At 44.0% G+C, this 16,222-nt stretch overlaps 1 protein-coding gene across 1 annotated transcript in view; it reads right to left on the bottom strand.

The window, feature by feature from the left end:
- Positions 1-304: 304 nt before the first annotated feature.
- Positions 305-16,222, bottom strand: part of BBS4 (Bardet-Biedl syndrome 4) — a 40,662-nt gene continuing 24,744 nt past the window's right edge. The window contains exons 7-16 of the mRNA XM_077918865.1: positions 15,867-15,920; positions 11,067-11,194; positions 9,782-9,836; positions 8,871-8,939; positions 8,315-8,467; positions 6,872-7,043; positions 5,759-5,828; positions 3,699-3,837; positions 2,390-2,591; positions 305-1,087 (exon numbers count right to left, since the gene is read on the bottom strand). Of these exons, the coding sequence (XP_077774991.1) occupies positions 975-1,087; positions 2,390-2,591; positions 3,699-3,837; positions 5,759-5,828; positions 6,872-7,043; positions 8,315-8,467; positions 8,871-8,939; positions 9,782-9,836; positions 11,067-11,194; positions 15,867-15,920 (1,155 nt within the window). The 3' untranslated portion in view covers positions 305-974. The remainder of the gene's footprint in view (positions 1,088-2,389; positions 2,592-3,698; positions 3,838-5,758; positions 5,829-6,871; positions 7,044-8,314; positions 8,468-8,870; positions 8,940-9,781; positions 9,837-11,066; positions 11,195-15,866; positions 15,921-16,222) is intronic.

Below are 16,222 nucleotides of genomic sequence, written 5' to 3'. Positions count from 1 at the left end.
TACTGAGTTTTGCTTATAGATGCACAGCTAGTACAAGGGGCTGGGGTTGCCTCTGTCAAACTGAAACAGAGAAGCTGGCTGAGCTCTTCCTTCATGACGTGCCCCTGCCCAGCTCTGATAACTTCATTTCTCAGGTATCTAATCTGGAACCTTAGGTAACACCGCTCTTTTATTTCATTTGCAACGGAGACTTGGCTTCTTGTTTTTGTTTTCTAATACTAAGATATATATGTGCCAGGTAAAAAGATAGCAGACATAATCCATCTTCAAAGTTAATAAGGAATAAAGTAACACATGGGACAAGTTAAATAGAAGCGTTTCAATCCTTTTATTAAATATTTCTATTTACATCTTTTAAAAAGCTCCCCCTATATATAAAGTAATTCTGCCAAATTGGCTGTAGTGATAAATTCCACCATTCAGTGATGGAAGATATCTGCTGATCATTGGTCTGCTTGATCTTTCTGGGATCCTAAGGCAGTAGCTTAATCCATTCAAAATTTGACAACCTCGGAGAACTTAGTTTGAGAGTATAGTAGCAGATGCTTCAGGCTGCCCTTTATCAGTTAACCACTGGCTACTATCAGTACAGATATGCTAGGAGAGGGCAAGACAAAAGCACAAGGAATGCTGCAGTCTCAATTTTTAGGGCACCTCTCTACAATTGTGTTTTTCTGTCAGTAACTTGAAGAATAACTGTAAAACCCAACTTCTCTTGCTGCAAAGACCTAACTTTTTCCAGGACTACTACCAAATTTCATTTGCTGTTATCTTGAGGGCATCTTTCATAATCCTTTTAATTTGGAATACTGAAGAAAGTAGATTTTAAATAGTTCCCAAGCATCCTGCTGGCTCAAGGATGGAGAGAGAACCTCTTGCTGGAGCAAGGCTTGGGTGATACCAACTTTATACATCTTGCTCCTCTCACTAGCAGGGCAGGTTCTGCAGCTCTACGAGCTGTCCTGGTAGTCTCTTCAAGTTTCCTTTTCTTGTTCCATAGGCGGCTCCTGCCCTTCAGCAGATGCAGTTTTCTCTGGATCAGAGGCAGGCTTAGGCTCCACTGGCTTGGCCAGCTGAGTTCCAGCGCCTGAAAATGAAAGTGAGCACAAATCAGCAATTTGCTTTTCTCTTCTAAATGAGAGAGAGCTTTTGGTGGATGGTGAAATTCCTAGTGTTTATATATTGCTGACTGTGCAGGTTATCCCAATTCCATGAGCAGCCTTTGCTCCTGAGCATCCATATGGTTCAGTTGGACCAAATCACATTGTAAGTAACCTGGAATTTTTTTGTCTGCCTGAAGTAACAAGCATTTCTCTTTAGCCTTGATTGAGGAAGGAAACTTCTCCCATTCCAGTAACTTCTAGGACCGTGAATAAACTATTGCACATTGGGGTTTTTTTTGGGGGGGGGCAGTGTGGGAAAATGGGTCAGCCTGAACAGCGAGCACACGTGCCCACAGAGGCTTTTTCTACTGCCCGCATGGTTTTATTCCCCCTGCTAAAATTAGGCTTGACAGAAGAAGCATTATATCAAGAAATCTGCCAGGTGTCTGTGATGCCCACAGCATTTCTCTGGTTAGCAGATGTGCCCTCTGGCCCCAAAAGATGGGCAATATCTGTTAGTGGGTAGAAACTGCTTGTAGGTTCTATTTGCAATCAAGCCGTATATACATTTTGTTAAATAAACAAATGCTCAATAATTGTGCTTAGATTTATCTGCAGCAGATAATGTCTTTTGCAAAACTATCCCTGAGGCCTCTGCCTTTTAAGAGCCAGTGTGATCAGTGGAGATCATGTACAAATTTGTTAGGATTCCCTGTTCCCTCCTTTATTCCCTCTGCTCCTGCTCTACACTATCCTGCTACTATCACTTACTGAGTAAAAGGCAGAATATACATAAAACCAACACTTCTCACTGCTGAACCTAGACCTGGGAACATTTTTGAGCACAGACTAAGACTAGGTATTACGTGCATGGTCTCCAAGCTGCCTGGAGACTTCACCTGCTATTTTTGCAAGTTATATGCTAGTAGTGGGCACAGAATCTGAATGAGGATCCACCCTTGCCGTTAAATTCAAACTTGTGCTTGCTGGAGCATAACTTGTGTCTATATGAAAGTTGCTAACTCAACTTTTTCTTTCTGCAGAAGTATGCAGGAACTACTTCTAAAAGTTTTTCACAGTGAAGTCCACCTCTCCATTTAACCTGAGCACTTGCAACACTGGGTTTAACTGCTTGAAGGCCTATCTCCCTGTGAGGTTACAGATGACTAGTGAACACTTAAACTGCTACTGTGTAGCTCCCGCTTGTCTATAGTATTCAGACAATGAAAAGAAAAAAGGGAATTGATTCTGCCCTATGCAAATAGACATGGTGCAGATAGGCATACCTGGAATCATGGTCTTGGCATACCCAGCTGCAGAAGACATGGCCTGTCCCAGGGCTTGGTTAGAGCCCAAAGGCTGTGCGCTGGAGGATTTGCTAGATGCAGTTGCTCGCTGCTTTGATTTGGAGTCTTTAGCAGGTTTAGCCCAGACTGCAACCTCTCCTAGTTGCAAGGCAGCACCTAGTCTCTGAGCTACATCCACCATCTGCCCAAGTGTGAAGAGGGAAACGGGGGTGGGAAGAAATTGAAAATCTGGTCAGCAAATACCATTGCCATCAAACCTGTAGCCCTTCAGATGTTTCTGACAACTCCCATTAGCCCCAGCCAGCATGCCTAGTGGTCAGGGAAGATGGGAGTTGCAGCCCAGCAATATCTGGGGGGCCAAAGATTCTCCCTGATAAAAGGCAAAGGAGGAAGGGGAACTTGGGGAAAACACACGTATAACCTCTTGCCGTATGTTCCCCTGAAGTACATCATCCTGCCCAGCCAAAGATCCTGAAGCAAAAGACAACTTGTACAGCCATGCTGGTATTTAGCAACCTGCCTTTCACAAAAATCAGACCATTGGTCCATCAAGTTCAGATTACACTGCCTGCCAGCAGCTTTCTGGGGCTTCCAAGAATCTTATATGGAGGGGCTGGGGATTAAACCTAGGACGTTTTGCATGGAGACCATGTGCTACCCCCCTTTTTAAGGGCAAAATGTGAGAGGGAAGGGGTGCTCATCTTCCTGAACCTTGGCACCTCTTGCCCTTTTTCTGTGTGCCTGCCTCCCCATCCCCAGAGGTGCCCAAACTCCCCACCCCAAATTTCAGGGAATGCTATCTAGGTCCACTGACTGCTAAGAAGGCATCCCAACCATGCTACTACAGTGGTACCTCAGTTTTTGAACATCTCATTTGACAAACATTTCAGTTTTTGAATGCCGTAAACCTGGAAGCAAATGCTTGTTTTCAAACATGCCTCGGAAGTCAAACATGCCACACGGCTTCCGTATTTCAGTTTTCTATTTTTAGGCTTCCATATTGAGTTTCGGTTTTTGAACATTTCGGAACTCCAACAGTCTTCCGGAACGGATTACATTCAAAAACCGAAGTACCACTGTATTAGTTGTTTCTGGTTTTTTTTAATGGATTCTGTTACATTCTCATTTTAAAGGGCAGTATTTGTGATGCATCTATACTCTCTTCTCTCCCACCCCTACCCCTTAGTTGTCTCAGGAACCACACACTCTGTTTGAAGTTCCGCTAACAAAACAACCCCTCGCTGCGTAGCTCTTTGGGAGCTGCAAGCAGTGGTTTAAACTAACATACCTCAGGGTCAAACTCCGGTGTGCTATCCACTAATGCTTGGACCTTTCTTTTCATCTCATGGTACTGAAGAACTGCCCCCTTCTTATCCCCCTGATTGTAGAGCAAGCTTGCATAGTTGAGATTTATCAGCGGGCTGAACCTGAAACCCAGGAGAGACAACATGGTAGTATAAATGGTACTGGTACTAAAGGGAGGTAAACTGCACTGTTGTCAGCAAGTATTGCAGCCAGGACCAAGACCCATCTGTGAGATCTCTTAGGCAGTGGCCTTTTGCTTGCTGAGATTATTAATTGGATGAATTAGATTTCGGGTTACAACAATAAAATACACAGTTATATATAAAAAAATTACAACCACAGCACAAGGAAAGTGTCAGAACAGTTAAAAATAAGTTCATCTAGGAAAGCAAGTCCACATATAAAAACAAACAGTTGCAGTACAGATAAAATTAAGAGTTCTGTAACCTAGTAGGTCAAATTCTACTTTTTTCAGAAATGAGAAGAATAGATCATAAAAATGATGTAAGTGTCCAAAGGTAATTTTTATCTTACATATTAGATCTGATTAGCTGAACAAACAGTAAGAGAGTAATGAAAAACCGAGAGCCTGTACATGGACAAGGAGCTGTACGAAAGTGTAGCCTCAGGCAAAGAGACCCTTGGGGCCTTTAACACATCCTAGTACCCCCTTTCAAGTGTTCTCTCCAAAACTATATGAATGAAGAAAAAAACCTGGGGGTTTTTTAAAATGGAAATGAAGGTTCCTAAGAGCATGTCTAATGATTGTGCTGGAAGCCAAATCTTGAAGTTTTTAAAGTGCATGAGAACATGCACTGAACTTGTGTCTTTGGAGTAATGGGCGTAGCCAGGATTTATTTTAGGGGGCAGCCTTTATGTGTGTGGGGGGGGACCAAGTTATCTGCAGTGCAATTGGTCAGTTAAGTATTTTTATTTACTTGATTTTTTGGGGGGGTAGCTGCCCCCCTGCACCCCTCTGGCGGTGCTTATGCTTGGAGTTCAGCAGCTTTTAAGTGTCAGGATTGGGCAGGATTTGGTGCAATGTGACCAAAATTAGCTCCATAGTTCTGAGGCAAAATAATAGTTGGTGCATAAACAATCCTAGATGCCACAGTTGTAATCCCCCAACTGCAAGAGATTTCCAACTGGCTTTGAAACTCGTTTCACTCATGTGACGCACATGTTGAAACCTATCCCCCAAATACCTTGCAGTTATAGGGCAAAGCACCTTATCATAGTCCTGGAACTTGCAAGCTGGCAACTGTTTATTGATCCTATTCCAACAACATGGAGCAGATGGAGGTTAAATACTCTAATCCCAAGGGAAATAGTTTTTAAAAAACAGAAATGCCTCTCCCAGCTGGTCTCCAAAAGCCACCCCAAAAGGTGAGGCAGGAGATGGTTTTTATAATGTGGCTACCAAGAACACCTTCCCAGGTAGCACACACGTTATCTTTGAGATCATGACAAGATACAGTGGAGGTGGTTTCTTACAAATGGGGAGCTGCGAGCACTAGAACTAATGTAGTCTTTGGCTCTGCTAAGGAACTGGGAAGTGATGCTGTTTGCTGCCCACTCTTGCAGATTTTCTAAGTTTTTAGGTCAGCAATGATGCAATTGCACTTGAAAGAAGCAAATGAAGCTCAGCAAACACTGGAGGCACAAGATTATCTTCTTTACAGAGTACATTTCCAGATTAATCTGTGCAGGATAACACTTGCACACACCTATTGACTAGTGGAACTAGGTTCATATGGCAAGTTCCAGAGGGAGATTTAGTGTGGAAAACACTTTTCATGGACTAGAGCCCCCTTACAGAAACATGCATGCACAACCTCCTGATCCCCTCACCACCTCCCATTAAAACAAAAGTTGAGAAAGTGTGGTCCTAAGAAACAAGAAAGCTCACAGATAGTGCCAGCCTTAAGGTACTGCTAGTGAGGAAATGGGAGAGGATATGTGCTCTATGGAGCCACTCTTGGGTAGGCGCAGAAAGAGCACTATTTAACAAGTAAACTGCCCCAAGTAAACTGAGAAACGTACGTGTCCAGCGCTGAAGCTTTTTGATAGGCGAGCTTGGCATTCTCTACATCTTCAAGATTTGTCAAAGCAACTGTATCAAGAGAGGGGAAATGGGATAACTCTTGCTGGCAAAGTGAAGAAATTCTAAATTAATTCTGCACCTTTGGCCAGTGTCTTTATTCTCATATTGCAGCTGGGAAAGGGACTGAGAGAATGACTTGCCTTCCAGGAAGTTGATGGTGGAGTAGGGTTTGAATTTTATTGCCCGGCCCCCATGCAATGCTCTTAAGGAAGGGTCACAACACACTAAGCTTGCTGAGAGAACACACAAGCCTCTTCAAGAGACGCGTTCGGGTTTGAGACAGGGAACAACAGTCTTCTCAGAAAAGTTGTAGGTAGAAAGGCCCTGATCAGGTTTCCAGGTTCACTCCCTGCCAACTCCAGTTAAAGCAGAAATGGGGAACCTGTGGCCCTCTGGATGTTGCTGAACTGTGACTTCCATATGACCTACCCAGAATGGCAAAGGACTGAGGGATAAGGGGAGTTGTAGTCCAACAATGTCTGGTGGGTCAGAGGTTCTTCATCCCCAGCTAAAGATCTCAAGTATTGGGTGATGGGAACGATCCATTGGCTGAGACACTGGAAAGCTACTACCAACCAGAAAAGGCAATACTGGGCTACATAGACCCATGGTCTAAGTATAAGCCTGCTTCATGCGTTCAGGATCAATGCTAACCAAGGATAGGAATCCTCCGTCTTCCTTACCCATGGATCTGGTACTTTTGCACCTGCATCGCAGCTGATTTTATTTCAAGCCAGTTTAGTTCACTGAACAGAAAGTTGGATGTGAACCTGGGAGATCTGGATTCGAACTGCCCATTTAGTCATGACTATAAGAGGTAGCCGTAGGCAAGTCAGTCTCTTGAACTAAGTTCCCAGTCTGTATAATGGGAATAATGTCTACTGGGATTATTAAGGAAAGAAATGATATCATCAGTATCGAATAAACCACGTGCTTAAAACACATAAATTTATACTAGTGATTTCAACCAGGGTGGCATCCTCTAACATCAATAAGAAACAGAATTTCCATTGTAGTAACCAGGTAAGGGTGGCAGGTGTGTGTGGTGCTACCTGCTAACAACATGTAGAGTTCTGCCAGCTTTGGCTGGAGATGGATGGCAGCGCTGATGAAGTGGAACGCAGAGGCATACTGCTGCATTGTCAGGTGGACGAGGCCAAGGTTGTACAGAATCTTCCAGTCAAAGGGAGCAAGGTAGTTTGCTCGTTTCAGGCAGCTGATGGCCTGCAGGGGGAAATGGCTCCGTTCAATAAGAGAGAAGGCAAAGGCATTATGAAATGGCTGCTTTAGGGGTAGAGGCCAAGGGTACAATTTTTTTGATCCTTCCAAATAAAAACGCCTCTCAAAAGAACTTCATTCATTTATTTTATTATTTATTAAATTTGTACGCTGCCCTATACCCATAGATCTCAAAGAGGTCCAAAACACACAAAAAATTTAAAAAATACAAAGCACAGAATATATAATAAAAACAAAAATACAGTGGTGCCCTGCAAGACGAATGCCTCGCAAGACGAAAAACCCGCTAGACGAAAGGGTTTTCCGTTTTTGAGTTGCTTCGCAAGACGATTTTCCCTATGGGCTTGCTTCGCAAGACGAAAATGTCTTGCGAGTCTTGCGATTTTTTTCACTCCCCCCCCCCTTTTTTCTAAGCCGCTAAGCCGCTAATAGCCTTTTAGCCGCTAAGCCTTTAATAGCCGCTAAACCGCTAATAGTGCTAATCCGCTGAGCCGCTAATAGGGTTGCTTCGCAAGACGAAAAAACCGCTAGACGAAGAGACTCACAGAACGGATTATTTTCGTCTTGCGAGGCACCACTGTAAAGACAACCCAATAATCCCCTCTTCCACAACACATTTAAAAGGGCATTAGATGCCAATCAGCCAAAGGCCTGATTAAAGAAGAATGTTTTCACCTGGTGCCTAAAAGTACACAATGAAGGCACCAGGCGAACTTCCCTGGGGAGAGCATTCCACAGATGGGGAGCCACTGCAGAAAGGGGCTATTTTTGTGTTGCCACCCTCCGTACTTCTCGTGGAGACACACAAAGAAGGGCCTCAGAAGATGATCTCAGGGTCTGGGTAGGTTCATATGGAGAGACGGTCCTCGAGGCATTGGGGTCATGAGCAGTTCAAGGCTTTATATGTCAAAACCAGCACTGATGCTGCTCTCCAGTTGCCAATGCTAGCTAAGACGGAATGAACAAAATCCTGACTGCTTTCATCTTTTCCAAACATCAGTGCAAATAAGACAAAACCCTGCCTCTGTTTGTGCCAAGGGGTAGGTGGGCATTTCTCTCCTTTATGCTGGAGTATGGAGAAGCCAAGAAATAGCAAGAGGAACACCAATGCTATTGAAAGAAATGCCTGCCTCCCCACTTCCAATTCTGCATGCCGGAGGATTGGGGAGAGGGGAAGGAGGGGGTAAAAGACAATCACAAATGGAAGCAAATTCAGGAAGGTAATAGGGTAGGCAGATGACACAAAACACACCTACCGCCACATATTTCTTTTTGCCGAAGAAGCACATTCCAATGTTGTTCCAGAGCGGGGGGCTTTCAGGAACAGCACAAGCGACCACTCGGTACTTGGTGAGGGCTACATCAAAGTCTCCATGTGTCTGCATCATGCTGCCAGCTGCCAAGATGGCCTTTTGAACAGAATAAAGCAAAAAACCAAATCATAGGGCTTTTCACCACTGTCAATGAGTAAAGAACACGAAGGCATTATCAGAGCAATGACTAGAGACAGGTTTTGCACATCAGGAATACACCCAAAGCCACACATACCTGGAGCCTTGTGGGATAGGCAGGACCAAGGACTAAGAAAGATCAGCCTTCCCCAACATGGTGCCCAGCAGATGTTTTGGACTACAACTAGGGCGGACAAGAGTTGCAGTCCAAAATATGTGAAGAGTGCCAAGAAGGAAAAGGTGCTTTAGTGACTCTGACCAGCTCATCCAGCTGTTTACTTAGGTTACCATTTTGTGACATTCATATTGATTTTCTTCTGTTTCCGCCAACAATTCAATATATTCCCATCCCCTGAGTTACCTTATAGTTGCTGGGATCATACGTGAGTGCGTTCCCAAGATACTCAAAGGCTTTCTGATGAACCTCGAGCTAAGTAAAGAGGAGAAATGTCAGTAGAATATTTAAACAACTGAATCACGATACATTTTTCATTGGTTTTTACTCCACGGTCGTAGTTGCTTCCTACGCCACATGCAGGTTCTTTAGGAACTGCAACAAACAACCCTCTGAGGTTCATCAAACGCAACCAGGAAGCCACTGCGCACTCTCTAAAGAGGACTGCTGTGCGTCTTTGGCTGACATGCTCTAAATCTGGCTCTCCCATGAGAAAGGACTCAAAAGTCAACCAGCCCCAAATATCACACCCCAGAATTCAAAGCCCTATCATTTCCTCCTGGGAAATCAACACTAGAAACCTAATAATCTCGGGCCATTACTGAGGCTGCTAGGAAATGAAGAAAGCATTTAGATGAGGAAATCCTGCCCAGAGACAAAATGGAGGCCCAAGTTGCATAAACAAGAACCATTTTGGGAGTGAGCTAGGGATTTGGCAGAATTATGGTACAGAGAAAACTGTCGACTCACAAAACTGTGTGACATTGCTTATCCCCAGGAAACTTTAAAGCCATTTCTGAATTTGTATCCAATACGCAGTCCTTTCCTATATAGAAAATGCACAAAGCTACTATTTCCTTCTTCGTATACTTGGACTAGCAGAATATAGAAGCAGAGCCTATCTGCATTCTGCTTTGGCTCAACTGCGTAAGGTAAGTTCCATCCTGTGGGGATCTAAAGCACATATTTAGAAGAGATAGTCTGGGGCAAACTTTTTGAGAAAAGTCTCAAAGTGGCAATGGGGATGCCTCAACAGGAATGCCATTAACAGCTGCTGGACCAAACTGAACAGCTAACCAATTAGCAACCTCCCATACCTCCAGGTAGAGCAAGCCCAGAGTTGTAAGGAGCTCTGTGTTTTCCGGAGAGAACCTGAAACAAAGAAAAAGAGACCCTAGAGTTTTATGGCATCTGGTGCCCTCATTAATACATTGTTATGCAAGGGCATAAACGAGTTTCACGCAGAGATGGCCCATGACATTTCTGCACCAGAAGCAGAAGATACAAATGTTCCCCACTATGGTGATAAAAATAAACGACAGTAAATATCGTACAAGTTGCTACCCTTTGATGGTGGTCCAAAATTTGCCACTTGAAGTGATCTGCTTCCTGCGTAATGGGAGGACTAGCCCCAATCTTGCATGTGAAGGAGACATTTTATCAGCCTTAAAGAAGGACTACCAAGCCCCCACTGTGTGGCTTGAGCAGAAGACTATGGCAAATGACATGCCGGGCAGAAATATTTTACTTGCTGAAAGCAAGGGGCTCACAGAAAGGCTTAAATACATTTGCCTCTGAAGTATTGCAGGGCTAACACACCCATCCAGCTGCCATTGCTGCATATTTTAATTGTCTGGGGCAGCAAATGCAAAGGAGGTTTCCCCACTCTACCAGAGGTGTTGTTTAGATTTAGATTTTGTTTTTCAATTTACATACTGCACCACAGCAAAGCTCTCTGATCAATTTACATTAAAAGGCCATACAGCTGTTCTTATCGTTCCTGTCGGCTTTGCAGTGCATGGCTGTTTTATGTGCTTTTATGCAATTTGTACTCTGCCCTGGGATCTATTGCGATGAAAGGCAGGTTCTAAATGCACTTATTAAATAATAAATAAATACAAACCGGGGAAGGAATAAAAGACAAATGATTCCTTTTAAAAACACACACCAAAAAATGAACAAACCTAATTCTATTAGAGGCTATTTGAACAGAACCCCTTTTGTTGGAAATGGGGCTGACATATGCTCCTTGACTCATACTGTGAGAACAGCAGCAGCAGATTCTGTTTCCCCTCATGAGTGCTATGAAAATGCTTGTGTTAGCATCAGAACAGCCTTCAGAAATAGTTTGAAGAAGCTGATTTGCAGGCTGTCACACTGGCTTATAGCCTCGGGGTGGGAGACCTGTGTGAATTCATGCGCTTCAAAGGGACTTGAAAGGTGGGAGCAGTAATCCAAAACTGTGCCTAAGATGGCTGCCTGGGCCACGAGAGAAGACCTTTCTCAACGCTTTCTAGTTCTGTACAATGAGGTTAATTCCTGGTCACAAGACATCTTTCCTAACCTCCACCCCCAACAGAACAAGAGAAGAAAGGCTCTTACTCCACTGCTTTCTTATAGACTTCAATGGCTTTGTCCGTCTGCCCCTCCAACAGGTGGATCTTCCCCAGCATCATGTATGTCAGGTCATGTCGGTTGAGCTTCAGGGCATTATTCAGCTGATCTTTTGCCTGAGCAGAGCACAGAGCGTATTACTCATTTTCAGATATTTATATGCCACTGTTCAGGTGAACTTCATGAAGTGTTTCACACTGAAATGGTAAACCTATATAATAAAACACCAAAGATGAGCGACCAAAAAACCCACCTTTTTGAAAGCTAGATCTCTCCTTAATGAAATTGGCAAAGAGTCAGCCTGAGCACTGGTTCATTTACACTAGGATAGCAAGAGAGAAAAGAGACAAGCGTGTTTCTGCAGCCAGTGGGCTAAAAAATACTTGTAGTCTTTGGGGCTGCAAAAGCCTGAAAGCAGAAGGGCAGTGTTTGGTGGTCATGGTGTGATGACTCAATGACCCAGAAAAAGAATGAGCAAATAAGTTTTGAGCTTATGCAATTGCATTGTACGAAGTCAGACCATCCATTGATCTAGCTCAATGGCAGTGGCTTTCCAGGGTTTCAGACAGGAGTTTCTACCACCCTCACCTGGAGATGCTGGAAACTGAAGCTGGGACATTCTACCACTGGGCTGCTGCCCTTCTCGGGCTGAGAAAGTCCAGCTATCTGTATCCCTTTGAACTGGAGATGTCAGGGATTGAACCTGGGACCTTTGGAATGCCAGGTATCTGGTCCCACCAATGGCTAGTTACTCCCTTGCCGCATATATGATGCAGCTACACCCATAGGAGAAAGACAGAAAAGCAACCAAGCTAACACACTCGCCAATGATCTGCCCTTTGGACAACTGTGGATGCCTCACAATTTTAAAAACTCCCCTTGCTTGTTAATTCCTCACTCCCTTTTGCTGGTCCAACTTGAGCTCCTCTGGTGATACTTTTTCTTTCTTTCTTTCTTTCTTTCTTTCTTTCTTTCTTTCTTTCTTTCTTTCTTTCTTTCTTCCTTCCTTCCTTCCTTCCTTCCTTCCTTCCTTCCTTCCTTCCTTCCTTCCTTCCTTCCTTCTCTCTCTTATGGACGGAATATAATTTCTTGCATGAAGCTCTTGGGATAGGCCCTTTTTTTCTAACCCTCTCCCTCCACTGCCAAAACAGGTCCTATATATAGTAGGCAAGCTAGGAGCAGAGTTCATCTCCTTCCTTCCTTCCCCCTTGAATGCTCCAGCCAAGTGGGCAGTGGGCTCAGCCTCAAAGGTGGGGCTGCATTTGCTTTGCCCCTCCCCCTCCTGTCTTCCTGGGTGCTTTCCCGAGTTAAATAGGCCTGGAAGCACTAGGAAGCCGGAATCTGCGGACTGGCAGGATTGGATGTTAGCGAGGCTTTTACAGCTCATCATTCCACAAAATGCTTATCCCAGCACTGAGCCAGGAGGGCTGCTGAACTGCACAAAGGAGCAGAACTGCTCCTCCTGGGCACATTGTTAATCCCCTCCAATGAGAGGCATCGATTGCAATGGCCTCTTTTCCTCCCCTGGGCCCAGCCGGTGGGACTGGAATGAAAGGTTGCAGGTTTTCTCCTCTCTTTTTTCCAGGCACATTAAAGGAGAGAGATGCTGACAAAGTAAAAAAGAATTATGCAGCCACGGGATATTCATTGCTAAAAAGCTAAAATGCCAGCACATTCTATAGGCTTCATTATATTTTATAGGCCCATGTGACTCGATGCAAGGAAGCAGCATGGTGTACGGTCGGGACGCAGCAAAGGGGAAATGTGAGAAGGAGGAAATTTCTCATACTAATGGCCCATTAACACCTCAATGCAAATGTTTGTGTGCCCCAAACTGGAGAGAATGGACCATTTTCATGGCTTGCAAGAATCAAACTGGTACATCTTCCTAATTGGTGACAGTAAAGCAAGCTCTGACCTGAGGGCTACAGTATTCTCAGTAAAGACAGCATCGCTATCTTGGATACTTTCTGCAACTGGCTTCATCACTCAAAAACCTCCCACCATCCCTGACCATTGTCCATGCAGACAAGGGCTGATGCAGACATCTGGAGGGCTACAGATGCTAAAGATATGGTGGGAACCAATCAAACAACACATGGAGCCCAGGCATTTTCATGCGATCGTCCGAAAGTCTCCAGGCTACAGCTCAGGAAACAGGTGATGTGCTGGCCAAGTCCGAGGCTCCCTTTCATGGTACTTCTTACTTCGCCAAACCTTTATTAGGCATTACAAGTACAGGCCATCATAAAACATCCATATATAAAATTTAAAATATGTAAAAATAAACAGCCATGTAAAATGTATAATGACGAGGATTCTTCTAAATCGCTGTCATGCCGACGACACATGGAATATGGCCTTGCAGGTCATAGTCAGATATTGTCACGGGGGGATTGGTGGCAGGACGACAATGAGTGGTCAGAGGGAGAAGACTGGGGGGAGAAGGTGTCGGAAGCTGGAGAGGTAACAGGGCTCAAGGAGTGGGGTGGTCTATGTCAGAGACAAGTCCAGAATCAGAGACAGAGGCTGAAGCAGGAAGAGGGAGGCCAAGAGAGAGAGGTGACTGAGGCTGCTTCAAGGGGGCAAGACCTGCCAGAAATGAGCTGCTGTACTCATTAGGCCTGACGCTCCTCTGCAGATTCTGTTTTTGCTTATAAACGGTTAACCCGTTTATAAGCAAAAACAGAATACTCCTATACTCCTATTGATGCAGCATTGGCTGCATCAATAGGAGTATAGCATCTAGATCAAGGGAAGTAATAGTGCCACTGTATTCTGCTCTGGTCAGACCTCACCTGGAATACTGTGTCCAGTTCTGGGCACCACAGTTCAAGAAGGACACTGACAAACTGGAACGTGCCCAGAGGAGGGCAACCAAAATGGTCAAAGGCCTGGAAACGATGCCTTATGAGGAACGGCTAAGGGAGCTGGGCATGTTTAGCCTGGAGAAGAGCAGGTTAAGGGGTGATATGATAGCCATGTTCAAATATATAAAAGGATGTCATATACAGGAGGGAGAAAGGTTGTTTTCTGCTGCTCCAGAGAAGCGGACACGAACCAATGGATCCAAACTACAAGAAAGAAGATTCCACCTAAACATTAGGAAGAACTTCCTGACAGTAAGAGCTGTTCGACAGTGGAATTTGCTGCCAAGGAGTGTGGCGGAGTCTCCTTCTTTGGAGGTCTTTAAGCAGAGGCTTGAGAACCATATGTCAGGAGTGCTCTGATGGTGTTTCCTGCTTGGCAGGGGGTTAGACTCGATGGCCCTTGTGGTCTATTCCAACTCTATGATTCTATGATTCTAACCCCAACTTGCTTGGTGTGGTTTGCCGCTGGTTTGGTCCTGTCAGATATCAGGATTCTGGAGCATTTCCAGCTAGATTCTTCTACTGTACAACTCCATGAGAGGCAAGTATCTCTGCTCTTCCAGCTTTCCACTCAAAACTCTGACGGCCAATACGTGGTGTGGATTTGGTTTAACATGCAGAGGATTCTGCATTTAGGGTCCCATTCAAACAGCAAGTTAATAGGCCTCACGTTTTGCAGAGACTGAGGAGGTCTGGGCTGTTTCTGTCAAACACTCACTAACTATAGGAACATGGGCTAGGTACTCCAGGGGCCATACACGTACATGCTGCTCAGCCACATATAATTTCCTGTCTATTAACAGCAGTTCTGCACACTTCAATCCTACATCCAAGCCTTCTCCAGCCTAATGCCCTCCAGATGTTTTCGAGTATAGTTCCCATCAGCCTCAAACAGCATGGTCAATGGTAAGGGATGATGGACGTTGTAGTGCAACGCATCTTGTGGGCACTAGTCTGGGCAAGGCCGTTATACCCCCACAGCTTCCCCCCAACCACTCCTCTATGTGTCAGTCCTTGATACCCCACCCACCAAAAAGGCTGATTTCTGCAATTCAAACCCAAATCCTACCAGGTTGTACACAAAGTTGGACACAAAGTAATATTATGGGAAAGTTTCATTTGTGCATAACTTATTTGATAATAATAATAATTTATTATTTATACCCTACCCATCTGGCTGGGTTTTCCCAGCCACTCTGGGCGGCTCCCAACAGACTATTAAAAACACGATAAAACATCAAACATTAAAAACTTCCCTAAACAGGGTTGTCTTCAACCCTTGTTATGACCGTAGCAGCTGTTTTAGGAAAAAACAAATATTGTGGTTCTAACATGAAAATGAGAGGCATACTGGGGACCTGTCTGTCATGAAAAAAATCCTTTCCAATGAAAGAATCATTTCCTTAATAACAATTTCCTTAAAAACCAACTTAGACTGAGTTTCAGCATACATGAAAAACTTAAAACAAATCCTTATTTCCTGATTAATAGCCTTTGGACTATAATGTAACTTAAATAGAAAACTATCTTTAGAAAGATTTTTTCCTCCAAAAGCATTTTATTTTAAAAATCCAATTTAAATTTTAAAAAATCTGATTTAAATTTTAAAAATCCATTTTTTTTAAAAAAAATCCGACCACCCTGGTATAAAAATTAAAAAAATAAATAACATAATAACCAACAAAACAATACCCACCCACCCCTACCCCCAGTTTAAAAGACCATAGATTGTTTAATGAGCCAAAGGCCTGGGAGAAGAGGAATGTTTTCACCTGGTGCTTAAAGTTATGTAATGAAGGCACCAGGCAAGCCTCCCTGGGGAAAGCATTCCACAAACAGAGCCACTGCAAAAAAATGCCCATTCTCAGGCTGCCACCCCCTGGACCTTTCATGCTTGCCAGACAACTGCCCCCTTTACCTTGTTGAAATGCTTCAGGTGCATGTAGCAGACACCCAAGTTGTGGCAGATCTCCTAGATGTGGGGGGAAAGGGGACATGTGTAAATCCACATGTGATACTTGAGGGGATAGAACCTCTTGTCATTATTGGTCTCAAGCTCACAAGTTGCAAAACCACAGGTTCAATGTGCTCAAAAAAACAGGAATGGCACAATCTATTGAAAGATCTCATTTTCTCAGATTGGTAACAAATCATTTCCATTCAGTAGAATATTAACAGTACTAAATGCCCCAGATCTGAGCTTGACAAATCTCTTCATTTACAAATAGCCAAATTCTGGCCTTATTCACACATCACAGTAAACCATAGTTAATA

The sequence above is a fragment of the Podarcis muralis genome, chromosome 14, assembly GCF_964188315.1.
Source record: "Podarcis muralis chromosome 14, rPodMur119.hap1.1, whole genome shotgun sequence".
Lineage (NCBI taxonomy): Eukaryota > Metazoa > Chordata > Lepidosauria > Squamata > Lacertidae > Podarcis > Podarcis muralis.
The sequence above is the reverse complement of the archived record's forward strand: the minus strand, read 5'-3'. Positions and strand labels throughout refer to the sequence as shown.